Source organism: Peromyscus eremicus, unplaced genomic scaffold (assembly GCF_949786415.1).
Source record: "Peromyscus eremicus unplaced genomic scaffold, PerEre_H2_v1 PerEre#2#unplaced_83, whole genome shotgun sequence".
NCBI classification, from domain to species: Eukaryota; Metazoa; Chordata; class Mammalia; order Rodentia; family Cricetidae; genus Peromyscus; species Peromyscus eremicus.
Genome location: NW_026734323.1, coordinates 440086 through 452968, shown reverse-complemented (window position 1 = coordinate 452968; position 12883 = coordinate 440086). Strand labels below are relative to the sequence as shown.

Sequence of the window (12883 nt, the reverse complement as noted above, 5' to 3'; positions counted from 1 at the left end):
CACACACACACACACACACACACACACACTTCCTGAACCTAGAATGATCAGTGAGAGGACTGCTGCCTTGCATCACCTTTTCTGATGCATGTGGAGGTAGTGGGTCCTCTATGCTGTCTACAAGGCTCTTAGACTCAGCAAGGCTCTGCTACTCCGGCCTGCACTTACTTTTCCTTGAACAAACTTTATCCATCACAAAACCCCCTGACCCCACAGGTTCCAAGTTCACCCATCACAGTCTCTTCACTAAACTCATCCTGGCTCCTCCACAGATGACCTTGATAGTCCAAGAGAAAGAAAGTGACCCATGGTCAACACCAGGAAGTTTTCAACAGATGACAGTGAATATGATATGAATTCAGCCCAATGTCAGTCGGAAGGAAGCCAGTGACATCACCTGCAGTGCTTTCAAGAATGCAGCACTCTGCACAACTATGAGAGGGAATCTGTTCTGAGACACAGCCATGCACAGGATATAGTCAGCAACACAATGTCAGCAAGGAGATGCACTGTGGGATTCTCTGTTGAGAAGTAAGAGACAAAACAGACATTTCCTGTGGTGTTAGCTCTGGGCAGTGAAAGGAAAGAAATCTGCTGTTTATTTTTAAAAGAGCTGTATTGTTTGTTTTTTGTTACTTATTAGAAAACTCATTAGTATAAAAGCAGTAAAAGTAAATAAACAAAAGAGAAAGCAAATACATACTTCCTATTTCTGAGCAATTGAAACTTCTAACATTGGATGAGAAAAAAAACAGAACAGAAGGTCTACTTTGGAGGACAGGAGATCCAAAGAGTGATGGCCAGCCAGATTAGCCCAAAGAGAAAATTTCAGGGTCAGTGAAAGACCTGGGATCAAGGAAACAATGGAGTGAGCAACAGATGATGACACAGAATTTCATTATGTAGTCTCTGAACACACCCACCAATGTACACATTTACACACGCCTGCATAGATTATACACAGACCACAAAACTCAGAAGTGAGCAGAAAAAAGTGAAGAGTACATCATGCTGTATGAACAGTTGAATTTAAAATATGCACATCAGGGTTTCTACTGAGGCCTACAACACGGTTATCCATCCCTTAGGGACTAAAAATTCCTAGTGGAGCACACAGCTTAGTCAGACTATGTTGAGGGGATTGGAGAAAATGTTTTCTTGCAGCTTCAAATCTGTCACTCCAACCCTCAGCCTGTCAAAGTCCTCCCACATGTATGGTTATTTAGGCAGCTCCGGACTGGAAACTCCAGGATGCTCCCAGAGAACTGTCCAGCACCATGCCCAGAAAAAGGACTGACAAGGTGGTACTCAGGCTTCTGTCACTATGAACCAAGAGCTTGGCAAAAGGAAGAGAACACATTGGGATGCAGAAAGAAAGGAGAAGACCACATGCCATCCAAAACATTGACAATGAAAACCACTCACTTGGCACTTTGCACTGGCACTGGGCTCTAGTCCTTGAAGGCTACTTCCTCCCTGTGATCTCACATGACCTTTGCAAAGCAAATGAGCCAGAGGCCACTGACATCATCAATGAAAGCTTTGTGCTGTTCCCTAAGTAGCTCCCTGCATAGCAGCCCTCTGATCATAATGACATGTAGGTGTGTAATTTGTGACTGACCCATCTCTCTCAATGTACTTCAGCTTCTGGCAGAGCAGGAGGGATTGCTTGCCAATTATCCAGTTTCTTGCAAGAGGCTAACTCTCCAGAAAGACTTGGGAGTGATCACAAAAATTAACACTTGGATGGTATGTAGGTGGGAGTCTGGATGGATGGGTGGATGGTATATGGGTGTCTCTATGTTTATGGTTGGAAGGTGGGCACCTGCCCCTGCTGCCTCAGCTTACCTGCTGCGGCTCAGCACAGGGGTCACAGATCATCTCATGGGCCTCCTTCAAGAGCCTCTTCAGCTCCTCACAGGACTCTTGCAGTTCAATCTGCTCCTTCCACAGCAGTCCGTTCTTCAGTCTCAACACATGTACACTCTCCTTCAGCTGAGTCCAATCTCGGAGGACCTGGCTGTGGAGGTAACTGTAAAACTGTCAAAATATGGTGAGCCCCAGAGAACCTTCATTTGCCATTCCTACCCCCAAATACCACCAACTGTGAAAAGTCACAGACCCCAAGACAGCCCAAGAATGGAGCTCTCAGTAGCCAAGCCAGCATCACTTAGAGGCAGGCCAAATCCAGAGAATAACCAAATTCCAGAGAGATTCAAACTACTTCGGAAAACCCTGATGCCAAAAGGGATCCTGTGCCTCTGAGAACAAGGTGCAGCCCACAACTGTGCTTAACTGTCAGGAGCCAAGTAGCCTAACTGATTTCCATGGGAAAAAGCTGTGTACCCAATCTTCCGTTAACAGTTTCAATAGCAACCATTTTTCAACAAGACCGCAGTATGTACCTTTTGATCTACTCCCTGAAACATAATGGTTTGCTGTATGGTCCATTGATCAGGCCTTGGAACAAAGAGACCTTTTCCTGAACCCTACCTTACCCTAACTTCCTCCTAGTAACTTTCCATACCCCTATATACTTCTCCTAGCTCCTAGCATATATAAGCCTGATTCCCCTTGCAATAAACGAGACCTTGACGCAACTCAGACTGACTTTGTCTTCCTTTATGCCCCTGGTCTCCTTTCTCTCTCACCCCCATTGATCTTTCAGGAGGTGCCTCCTTGGGTCTCATCAAATAACGTGGCCCGCGGGACGGGTCAAGTGTCGCCCAAACGTGGGGCTCGAGGCACGGTGACCTACCGGATGATGAATAACAAAAGGGGCCCCGGAGAGAATTAGGGTAGAGACGCCCGGACCGCATCACTCGTGCAACACGGGAGAGTCTTGAGGTAAGTGTCGTCCAATCGATCAATGGGAAAAAATTTATCTAAAGAGGCTATTTTTTTAAAGGAGATGAAAGGTAATCTTAGGGAGAGAGGACTAAGAGTTAAAAAAAAAAGGATTTAGTAAAGTTCTTTCAATATGTGGAGGAGAAGTGTCCCTGGTTAGTGATTGATGGACCAGGAATTCACCCTTTGACTTGGAACAAGGTTGGAAAAGATATTAACAAATTAATCAGAGATGGGGAAAATGTCCCCGATGCCTTTTTTAGTTTTTATGGTGTGATTAGAGATGTTCTAAAGGAAGCAGAGGGAGATGGGCATGTTTCACATTTACTAGCCCTTGCAGAGGATTTTCTCTCAAACTCCCCCTGCCTGACACCCAAGTGTCCAGAGGTTTATTGACATCTACCCGTAAGAGCGCTCTCTGTCTTGTCTGTGTCTCTCTGTCTTGTTACTTTTGTTTTGTACTTTGCAGGCTTGATTTGTACTTTGCAGGCTCTCACTGGGGCAGACATGTCCAGACAGTGAACCTGGCAGCGAAGGGAGATGTCCCAGAGCCCTAAAGCCACCTCAGAGGTGACGATTTGGTTTAGGAGCATCTTTGGGTATCTTCCCCCATGGTGGGAGGAAGTGCCACTTTGTATTTTGTCCTGGGAATTTGTCAGAGCCATTTTGTGGTTTTTTTTTTGGTATGTTTTGTTGTGATCATTGTTACTTTACTCTCTTCTTCTCTTCCAAGAAAAAAGGTGCATGTCTGACTGACAGGGATGTGGAAGCCCCTGATGTCTGTATGATCAAGGACAGAGATCCTCGAGTCTGGATTGTTTTTGGTGTGATTGAGCCTGGAGGGTTATCCGCTCCCCCCCCCCCAGAGCACATCAGGCTGTCACTGTTCTTGGAGCTTTGTTGGTTGTTTTGTTGGGACAAAGTTTTTCCGTGTGCCCTTGGTCTTGTGTGTAATGTATTAATTGTTCTCATTGTTGACTTGACTGTGACGGATGCTATGGGACAGTTCCCTTCTTCTCCACTAGACCTTTGCCTAGCCCACTGAAAGGATGTGCGAGCCACAATAGAGGGAACTGGGTCCCCCACTCCCACTCCCCGACTGAACTGAGATAAACAGGTAGCTCCTGCCAGGTGGGGCTTGCATACTGCAAGAGGGGCTCACTAGCTGTGAATGAGGCCGTCTTCTCAGTGCTGATGTTCCGGTTCTTGGATTGTCTGTGTAAATGTTATTTGTTTCTGTCTACTAACCTCCCTTATTTTCCTAAAGGAAGAGGAGGAAAGAGAGGCATAACAAAGGCCACCTCTGTCCCTCCCTAGCTCTCTTACTATCAGGACTGCAGCCAGCTGACTGCTCTCATGAAGGTGGGGGTGCGTGCTTTCCATACAGGCGGGCAAAGACAGGAGCTCTGGACAGGACAATGGGGACTGCCTGCAATTGACAAAAACTGTGTGAACACTGAACAGAGAATCTGACTTTAGTCAGAGGAGTTAACAGAAACTTTTTTTTAGGAACACTGGCAGCCAAGGACACGCTCTATGCCCACTGCTCCCCCTCCCTCCCTTTACTGTGATAACTTTAAGGTCTCTTCTGCCGGCCAGCAGCTTCTTTTGTTAACCCTTCTCTGTCCTGGTATTGCTTAAAAAGAAATGGTAAATTACCAGTTCAAGATACTGGGAAAATTATGCTTTTGTTTCCACAGGAAAAATAAAAATTTACATGGGTTTTGGTCATTTGAGTTCAATGGGTTACAAATACTTGCCATCACTTAAGAAAATTGGTTTCAAATTATTGTTGGTTAAGATAAAAAAAAATGTTTAAAAAATATATAAAATACAAGTTATTAGAATACGTAAAAACAAGGTATAAAGGTCTGAGGATAAAAAGGCTTATATAATGATTTAAAAAAAATGACTTAAGATATATAAAAAAAATGAAATATGTTTCAGATTTCTTTGTCTTGCTATTCTGCTGTTACATTGAGACTCCACAGGGTCATAGCTGTAAAAATGTCTGTCTACTCTACAGGTATGAATGAAAAATGTGGCCACATGTATGTTTGGTTTTGAATGTCTGAGTTTGCATGTCCTTTGTGTTAAGAAATACAAGTTAATACTGGTCATCTGGCTATTCAGATACTAGTTTAAAACATAAACTGTTCTATTTAAATAAAAAAACTGAGAGGTATATTTGACTAATATATTTATAGGAAAACAAATTGGCCTGATTATTGTTACCAAATTTAGAGATATTTTTAAGATTGGGCCTAGATTTGTTTGGCTCAGATACATTTAATAGATAATGGTCCTCAAACCTGTCAAAGATCTGGTAAATATGGCATTTACATTATTTGATAAAAAGCTTACTATAGCAAACAGAGACTCCAAGCTCCCCAGCTCCTAGCAATGACTCCCAAGGAATGGCCAGTTCCCCTATGCTATGTCAAAAGTATGTAGCTCAGTCTATCGATCCAGTGAGGGTCTAATACCCCGAAGTTTATATTATACATTATATGGATGATTTGTTAATAGCAGGGAAATCTGTAGAAAAAAACACAAAATGTAGCTCAAAAGATAATTATCACACTTCAGGACCGAGGATTTCATATAGCTCCAGAGAAGATACAAACCCAATACCCCTTCCTGTTTTTAGGGTTCGAGTTACACCCGGACCTCCTCTATACACAAAAAATCCAGATTAGAAAAGATACACTTCGTTGTCTCAATGATTTTCAAAAGCTTTTAGGGGATATCAATTGGCTGCGACCCTATTTAAAAATAACCTAGGGAGAGTTACGCCCCCTTGAGGATATCCTCAAAGGAGACTCCGACCCTCAATCCCCTAGATACCTTACTGTGGAGGCAGAGAGGGTGTTACAAAAGGTTGAAACGACCATCACTCAACAACACACGGGATATTTTGACCCAACTCTCCCATTGTATTTGATCATTTTTTCTACAGATTTTGCCCCTACAGGCCTGCTTTGGCAAGAGTCCGTACCTTTACTGTGGGTACATCTTCCTGTTACTAAAAGAAAAATCCTTCCTACTTATCCTTCCCTGGTTTGCCAATCAATAATGTTAGGAATAAAAGCCTCCACTTGATACTTTGGGCATGACCCTGATATTATTGTTATGCCATATGATAAAGAGCAACTTGAATGGTTATGCACCCTTAGTCCTGACTGGGCCATCCTTGTCTGCACCTATGAAGGGAAACTTGACACACAGATGCCCAGTAACAAACTCCTACAATTCTTCTCCCTTACTTCTTTTGTTTTTTTTAAAAATACCCGAATGGAGCCCATCCCGGACTCCCCTGTGTTTTTCATAGATGGGTCAAGCAATGGTAAAGCTGCTTATGTCCTCAATGGCCAAAAGAATGTTATGACAACCCTTTTTAAGTCAGCTCAGCTGGTGGAGCTGTATGCTGCCCTTGCTGTCTTTAAAAATTTTGAAGGTGGTTCCTTTAATTTGTATTCAGACAGTAGATATGTGGTAGGGGCTTTACAAGCTTTAGAAATGGTCCCAATAATCCAACCCATTACTCCCACCTTCCAAATGTTTTCTGAATTACAAAAATTAATCCGACAAAGGTCGCTACCCTTTTATGTTGGCCATATTCGTGCCCACACAGGCCTACCTGGACCCCTAGCTCAGGGAAATGAACTTGCTGATTCTGCTATACGTTCTATCTTGATTTCTCACTTGGAACATGATCAGGTAGCAGCTGCTCGTGAGGCGCACCACCTTCATCACCTCAATGCTCAAACTTTGAGACTAAGGTTCTCAATTACTAGAGAACAGGCTAGGGAAATTACAAAAAGCTGTAAAAATTGCCTGATGCTCTTACCTGAACCTCATTATGGAGTAAGCCCCAGAGGGCTTATACCTGGACAACTATGGCAGATGGATGTCACCCATGTTCCTTCTTTTGGCAAATTAAAGTTTATACATGTTACTGTAGATACCTTCAGTGGATTTATTTGTGCCTCCGCTCATAATGGAGAAGCCACCAAAGATGTTATCAATCATATGTTACATGTCTTCACAGTGCTAGGTCAGCCGAAATGTATAAAAACTGATAATGGTCCAGGATATACTAGTAGCAAATTTAGACAATTTTGTTTACAATTAAGAATTAAACACATCACTGGAATATCCTATAACCCTCAAGGCCAAGGTATCATGGAGAGAGCTCACCAAACTTTAAAAAATACTCTTAATAAACTTAGCTCACAAGAGACACTATTTCCCCTTAAGGGAAACCACAAAGCTCTGCTTTCTCACGCCCTATTTGTATTAAATTTTCTGACATTGGACGCTTTTGGAAAATCTGCGGTTGAGCGACACTGGCACCCAGAAACCAAACAAGGATATGCTCAGGCCCTTTGGAAAGATCCAATAACTGGAATATGGGGTGGTCCTGATCCAGTTATAATCTGGGGAAAGGGATCTGCATGTATTTATGACTCCAAGGAAAATGGGGCTTGTTGGCTACCAGAAAGACTGATTAAGCCTTACTCTACACAGATTGCCTCCCTAGACTAAGGAAAAAATAACTGTTATGTCCAGGACACAACCCTGAGACGAAAATTCTCTCTTTTTCTTTCAGAAATGCCTCCAGCTTGGAAAATAAAGGAAGCCACAGACATCTCAATGGCAGGACCTGTTCGTCACGAGCCTTGGAAGACCAACCCCTGCTTCATCATTTGCTTACTACTCTTTCCCCTTCCCCTCTCCTGCATCTCCAAGGAAAGCCCCCATGCTATTAAAAAGCTTACCTGGCAAATTTTCATAGTAACGGGGGAGGAGGTCTGGAAGGTTACTGCAAACCATGCTCCCTATTCCTGGTGACCATCACTCACTCCTGACTTCTGTCATCTGGCTGCAGGATTGGATTCTTGGGATATACCTATTATTGGCCAACACCAGTTAAATGGTACAGGGGTTCAAATGATTCCAAACTGCAATCAATTTCCTCACAGTCCTAAAACCACTTGGACAAGCCCTTGTGGGACATTCCATGATAATGACCCTGCTATGATGACTGCCCCAGGCTGTGTTAGTCCTACAGCTCGTTGTAGGTTAGCACAATCTGACTTTTATGTCTGCCCTAAGGATGGTAGAAGCCGAGCCACAGCTGCTAGATGTGGGGGATTCGAGACCTTCTTTTGTGCTCAATGGGGTTGTGAAACTACAGGGGCAGCTTACTGGGAACCAACTTCATCTTGGGACCTTATTTCAGTTACAAGGGGATACAGTAAGCCTAGCACAAATAGACATTTTTGCTTTAGCTCCTATACTGGGACAGCCTATAATCCCGGGCTATCATTAACTTTAAACATAACCTTCACCCCTCAGGGTAGGGCGAATCGAGAATGGCCCTCAGGAAAAACATGGGGACTCTGCTGGTATCTTGATGGCACAGATAAAGGAGTCATTTTCAAGATCTTGCTAACAATAGAAAACCTGTACCCAAAGTCGGTAGGACCCAATGTAGTTCTCTCTGACCAAAAAGTTCCCTCCAATCATGAAAAGGTGCCATCACCTCCTTCCCCCTCACCTCATCCTCGTACCTTTCTCTACCATACAAGCACCGTGACTACCATCGTAGACTCCAGCAATGGCACTCCCCTTACTCCTTTTGGAGGAACAGGAGACAGATTGTTTAATTTGGTCCAGGGAGCTTATCTGTTCCTAAATGCCACAAATCCAAACAGAACCTTGGGTTGCTGACTCTGCCTTATCTCCAGTCCCCCTTATTATGAAGGAATCGCCTTTCAGACTACTGCCAATAACCTCACTTCCCTGAGCAATAGGTGTCAGACTAAGCCACATAAACTAACACTCCCTGAAGTCTCCGGACAAGGTTCTTGTTTGGGCAAGATTCCATCGACCCATTGTCACCTCTGTAAACAAACTCTGACACCCTATAAAGGGAGCTATTATCTTGAAGCACCCAACGGGTCCTACTGGGCCTGTAACACGGGATTGACCCCTTGCATATCTGCTCAGATATTTAATGATTCCCATGAATTTTGTGTGATGGTCCAGTTATGGCCTCGTGTCACTTATCATCAAGAAAGCTCAGTGATGGAATTCTTTGAGCAGAGAGGCAGATACACTCGAGAACCTGTGTCTATGACTATTGCCCTATTGTTAGGTATTGGAGGCATCGCTGCAGGAGTTGGTACAGGAACTACTGCCCTTGTGCAGAGCAACCACCTTATGCAGTTACAAATGGCTATGACTACTGACCTAGAGGCCATAGAAAGATCCATTTCTGCCCTGGAGAAGTCTTTAACCTTGCTCTCTGAGGTTGTGTTACAAAATAGAAGAGGTCTGGATTTACTATTTTTAAAGAAGGGGGGATTATGTGCAGCCTTGAAGGAAGAATGCTGCTTTTATGCCAATCACACTGGGGTAGTTAGAGAATCAATGGATAAACTAAGAGAAAGATTGGCATAAAGAAAACATGATTTTGAAAATCAAAACAATTGGTTTGAGGGTTGGCTAAAGGGGTCCCCTTGGCTTTCTACTCTGATCCCCACACTCCTGGCCCCCTTGATCATTTTTCTTCTCCTCCTCACCTTTGGTCCTTGGGCTTTTCAACGACTAACACAATTCATCAAAAATCAGATTGATTCGGCCCTATCAAAAACTGTTTCAGTACATAACCATCGGACAGAAACTCGAGAGGAAACTATTGAAACAGGTGAAAGGCTCAGGTTCAGTGGCCTACGAACCTAAAAACCCCTATAACTAAAAGCTAGAGGGTACTCAATGACGGGAATAGTATGGGACCTGTGCTGGGAGCACAACGTACAGAGGTCGCCAGAGACCGGCTCAACATGGCACGTTGCCAGACAGGACTGCACCCCATATAGCCTAAGACAGGGGCCCTCTCGATTTATGACCAAAGCCTGCTTTGGCCTTTTTATAGAAAGCAGGGGGAATTGTCAGGAGCCAAGTAGCCTAACTGATTCCCATGGGAAAAAGCTGTGTACCCAATCTTCCGTTAACAGTTTCAATAGCAACCATTTTTCAACAAGACCACAGTATGTACCTTTTGATCTACTCCCTGAAACATAATGGTTTGCTGCATGGTCCGTTGATCAGGCCTTGGAACAAAGAGACCTTTTCCTGAACCCTACCTTACCCTAACTTCCTCCTAGTAACTTTCCATACCCCTATCTACTTCTCCTAGCTCCTAGCATATATAAGCCTGATTCCCCTTGCAATAAACGAGACTTTGACGCAACTCAGACTGACTTTGTCTTCCTTTACGCGCCTGGTCTCCTTTCTCTCTCACCCCCATTGATCTTCCAGGAGGTGCCTCCTCGGGTGTCATCAAATAACGTGGCCCGCGGGACGGGTCACTTAACTGATCATGATATTGGGAAAGCAGCAGCAGGTAGAGGGAAAACACTCTCAGAAGGAGGGAAGAAGTCCCAACAGGAATAAATTCAGCCTACAGGTCCCATGGAAACCAGGTCTGTGAAGCCCCTGCCAGTGCCCAGAGAACCTGGGCTGCCAGACATGCCCTTCATGGTGCAAACCATTTTTCTGTCTAAGGCTCCCAAGGCTGGCAGGACAATGATGATAGGGCCTCAGTGTTTTTCCACACTTAGCAAAACTGAGTCCAAGAGGCACAAGTCCAAGGGCCACAAGGCAGGTTGCTTGCTAAGAGGCAGACAGGCTGGAACCAGAGCCCTCACTTTGGGTCAAGGACAAAGAAGGTCAGAGACAGTTCCTCTCAAGATAAATCAGGCACTTACCTGAAGGATTCAGTCTCCTCAATCAGCCCCATGCACTTGTCCAAAGCATCAGTGATCTCTATGGGCAATTTCTGCAGGTCAGACATAACCTGCTTATGCTCCAATTTGAGCATCTCAAGCTCAAAATTCAGCCTGTGGTAGGGCATGGCCCAAGGAGAAAAGAACCTCATGAACACAGGCCACAAGGATCACATGAATAAGGGTAGGTCATGGACTACCCCAACCCAATGGATGCCACAGCCTGGCACTTACAAATTGGGACCTCCTGTTGCTTACTAAATTTCCCATCCTGTCCCCGAGCCAGAAGATGCAGCTGGTCCAAAGAGGGGTGCCAGGGATACATGAGCTCCCTCAGTGGGCCTACAGTTATAGATTAGCTCTCTAAGAACTTCCCAGGAGTCTGTGCCACATATCTGGGCCCACCAGAAAACTATGATGACATTTCTCCTGTCTTCACAACAGGGATTCACATATTTGGTGTCTATTGCTGCACAGAGGACCAGAGCACACAATGAGAATTTGCAGGGAGGAGTCCCAGTTTCAGGATGGCTTTATAAACTCCACAGGCAATTCCAATGTTCCACCAAGATGAGCACAGTGCCCAAGAAGCGTGCTGCTCAAAGTGGGCTTCCCTGGCCTCAGCAGTGCCATCTGCTGGAAACTGTGTAAAATTCTCAGACCATGCCACAGAGCCAGGACACTCAGGAGCACACAGACACACACACACACACACACACACACACACACACACACACACACACCACATACAATCAAGATCCCCAATAAATATAGGGAGGTGTCACTATTTCAGAGTATAAGGCAGAAGACCAGAAAGAAGCACTGAGGAGCTCCAGGCCTTCCTGCTACAAACTGAGATGGATGAATGGGACGAGGCCCCTCACCCCAGCTGTTGCTAGGAGCTGCCTAGCTGCTGTTAGAAGCTTTCAGACACAAACATCCACTTGTCAAGTACAAAGACTCACAACAAACTAACAGGACCTAGCACCCCCCCCAAGTCAACATTTGTCAAGGCATCTTGAAATGCATGTTGAGAGCTCACACACTACTGTCCCTATCCCCAGACTGTGATTCAGGCCACAGGCTCTGCTTTTCATTTGGAGGAAACAGTACAGCCTGTGTCCCCATTTCACTCCTACCCAGGGTCCATGTTCTGCATCTTGAATGCACTCAGGAAGTTTAGTTTAGGCACCAGGACACCCTGGATGTACAGTCTCCTGTTCCTCAGGAAACCTGGGCTTGATACTGTGGTATCAAGATGGTCAGCAGAGAACTGGGCATAATGACTACCTGTTGATCAAATCCTTGTTGGTGTAATTGGCTAGGATTCCACGCAGCTCATTTCTCTTTCTTGTCATATTATGTAGCCGGCTTGTAAGTTTCTCTATTTTTTTCATCTGCTCCTCCTGCACAGTGGAGGTGGAGATTTGGAATGGTGCCTCCTCTGTAGTCCCTGCAGGTAGATAAAGAAAAGTGAACTTGTATACTTGAATGGCTTAAGGTTAATAGAGTCCATGATGAGTCCCAAGAAGCCCGAGGAAGAAGAAATGCTAAAGACCCAGTGAAACTCTCAAAGAGCAGGGCAGCTATCCTCAAACTGGTACCCATGATCTATATCTCTGTCCTCAACCAGCAAGGCTAGGCTTGTGCCTCATTCCCTAGTGCAGTCCCCTGGCCCTGGAAGACATAATGTATCCCAGCCATGTAGATTTGTAGGATAGTGTCAGCTCATATCTGATGTGATGCAGGTAAGTCTTGATGTCCCTAAAGCTTAGCAGCACCAAGTCCTGATCACACGTGCCAAGGACCAAAGCATCCGAATGTCTGAGGTCCTGGTAGATGGCCAGGGGAATTTCCCTCCCTTTATATTAGCATCAGATTCCCATGGAATCTGTAGGAATCCACTAGGATAAAGTGAAGCAATACCCTACCCAGAGAGGGACAGCTCATTAGTCAATCAGTTCCTTCTGTCCCTCTTTGCCAGTCTGAATGAAATGAAGGAGTTTCCAGAAAAGCAGCTGCAGCCTGAATAATTCATGGCTTTCTTAATCTGACCATAAAAGACTCTTGACTCTGGGTCTGCTCTTAAGAAGGCCAGATTTGCCAGCACCATTTGTTGAAGAATCTGGCCCTTCAACTGAAGAATGGATAAACAAAATGTGGTACATATACACAATGGAATACTACTCAGCAGAGAAAAACAATGACATCATGAGGTTTGCAGACAAATGGATGGATCT

General features: G+C 44.7%; 1 protein-coding gene across 8 annotated transcripts in view; it reads right to left on the bottom strand.

The window, feature by feature from the left end:
- Positions 1-12883, bottom strand: part of LOC131901450 (disks large homolog 5-like) — a 122809-nt gene that overhangs the window by 82832 nt on the left and 27094 nt on the right. The window contains exons 2-3 of one of the 8 annotated variants that reach the window (XM_059252601.1): positions 11934-12096; positions 10242-10757 (exon numbers count right to left, since the gene is read on the bottom strand). The exons of the other annotated variants lie outside the window; for them this stretch is intronic. Coding sequence (XP_059108584.1) covers positions 10622-10757; positions 11934-12096 — 299 coding nt within the window. The 3' untranslated portion in view covers positions 10242-10621. Of the gene's footprint in view, positions 1-10241; positions 10758-11933; positions 12097-12883 lie in introns of those variants that run through there. 8 annotated transcript variants of the gene reach the window in all.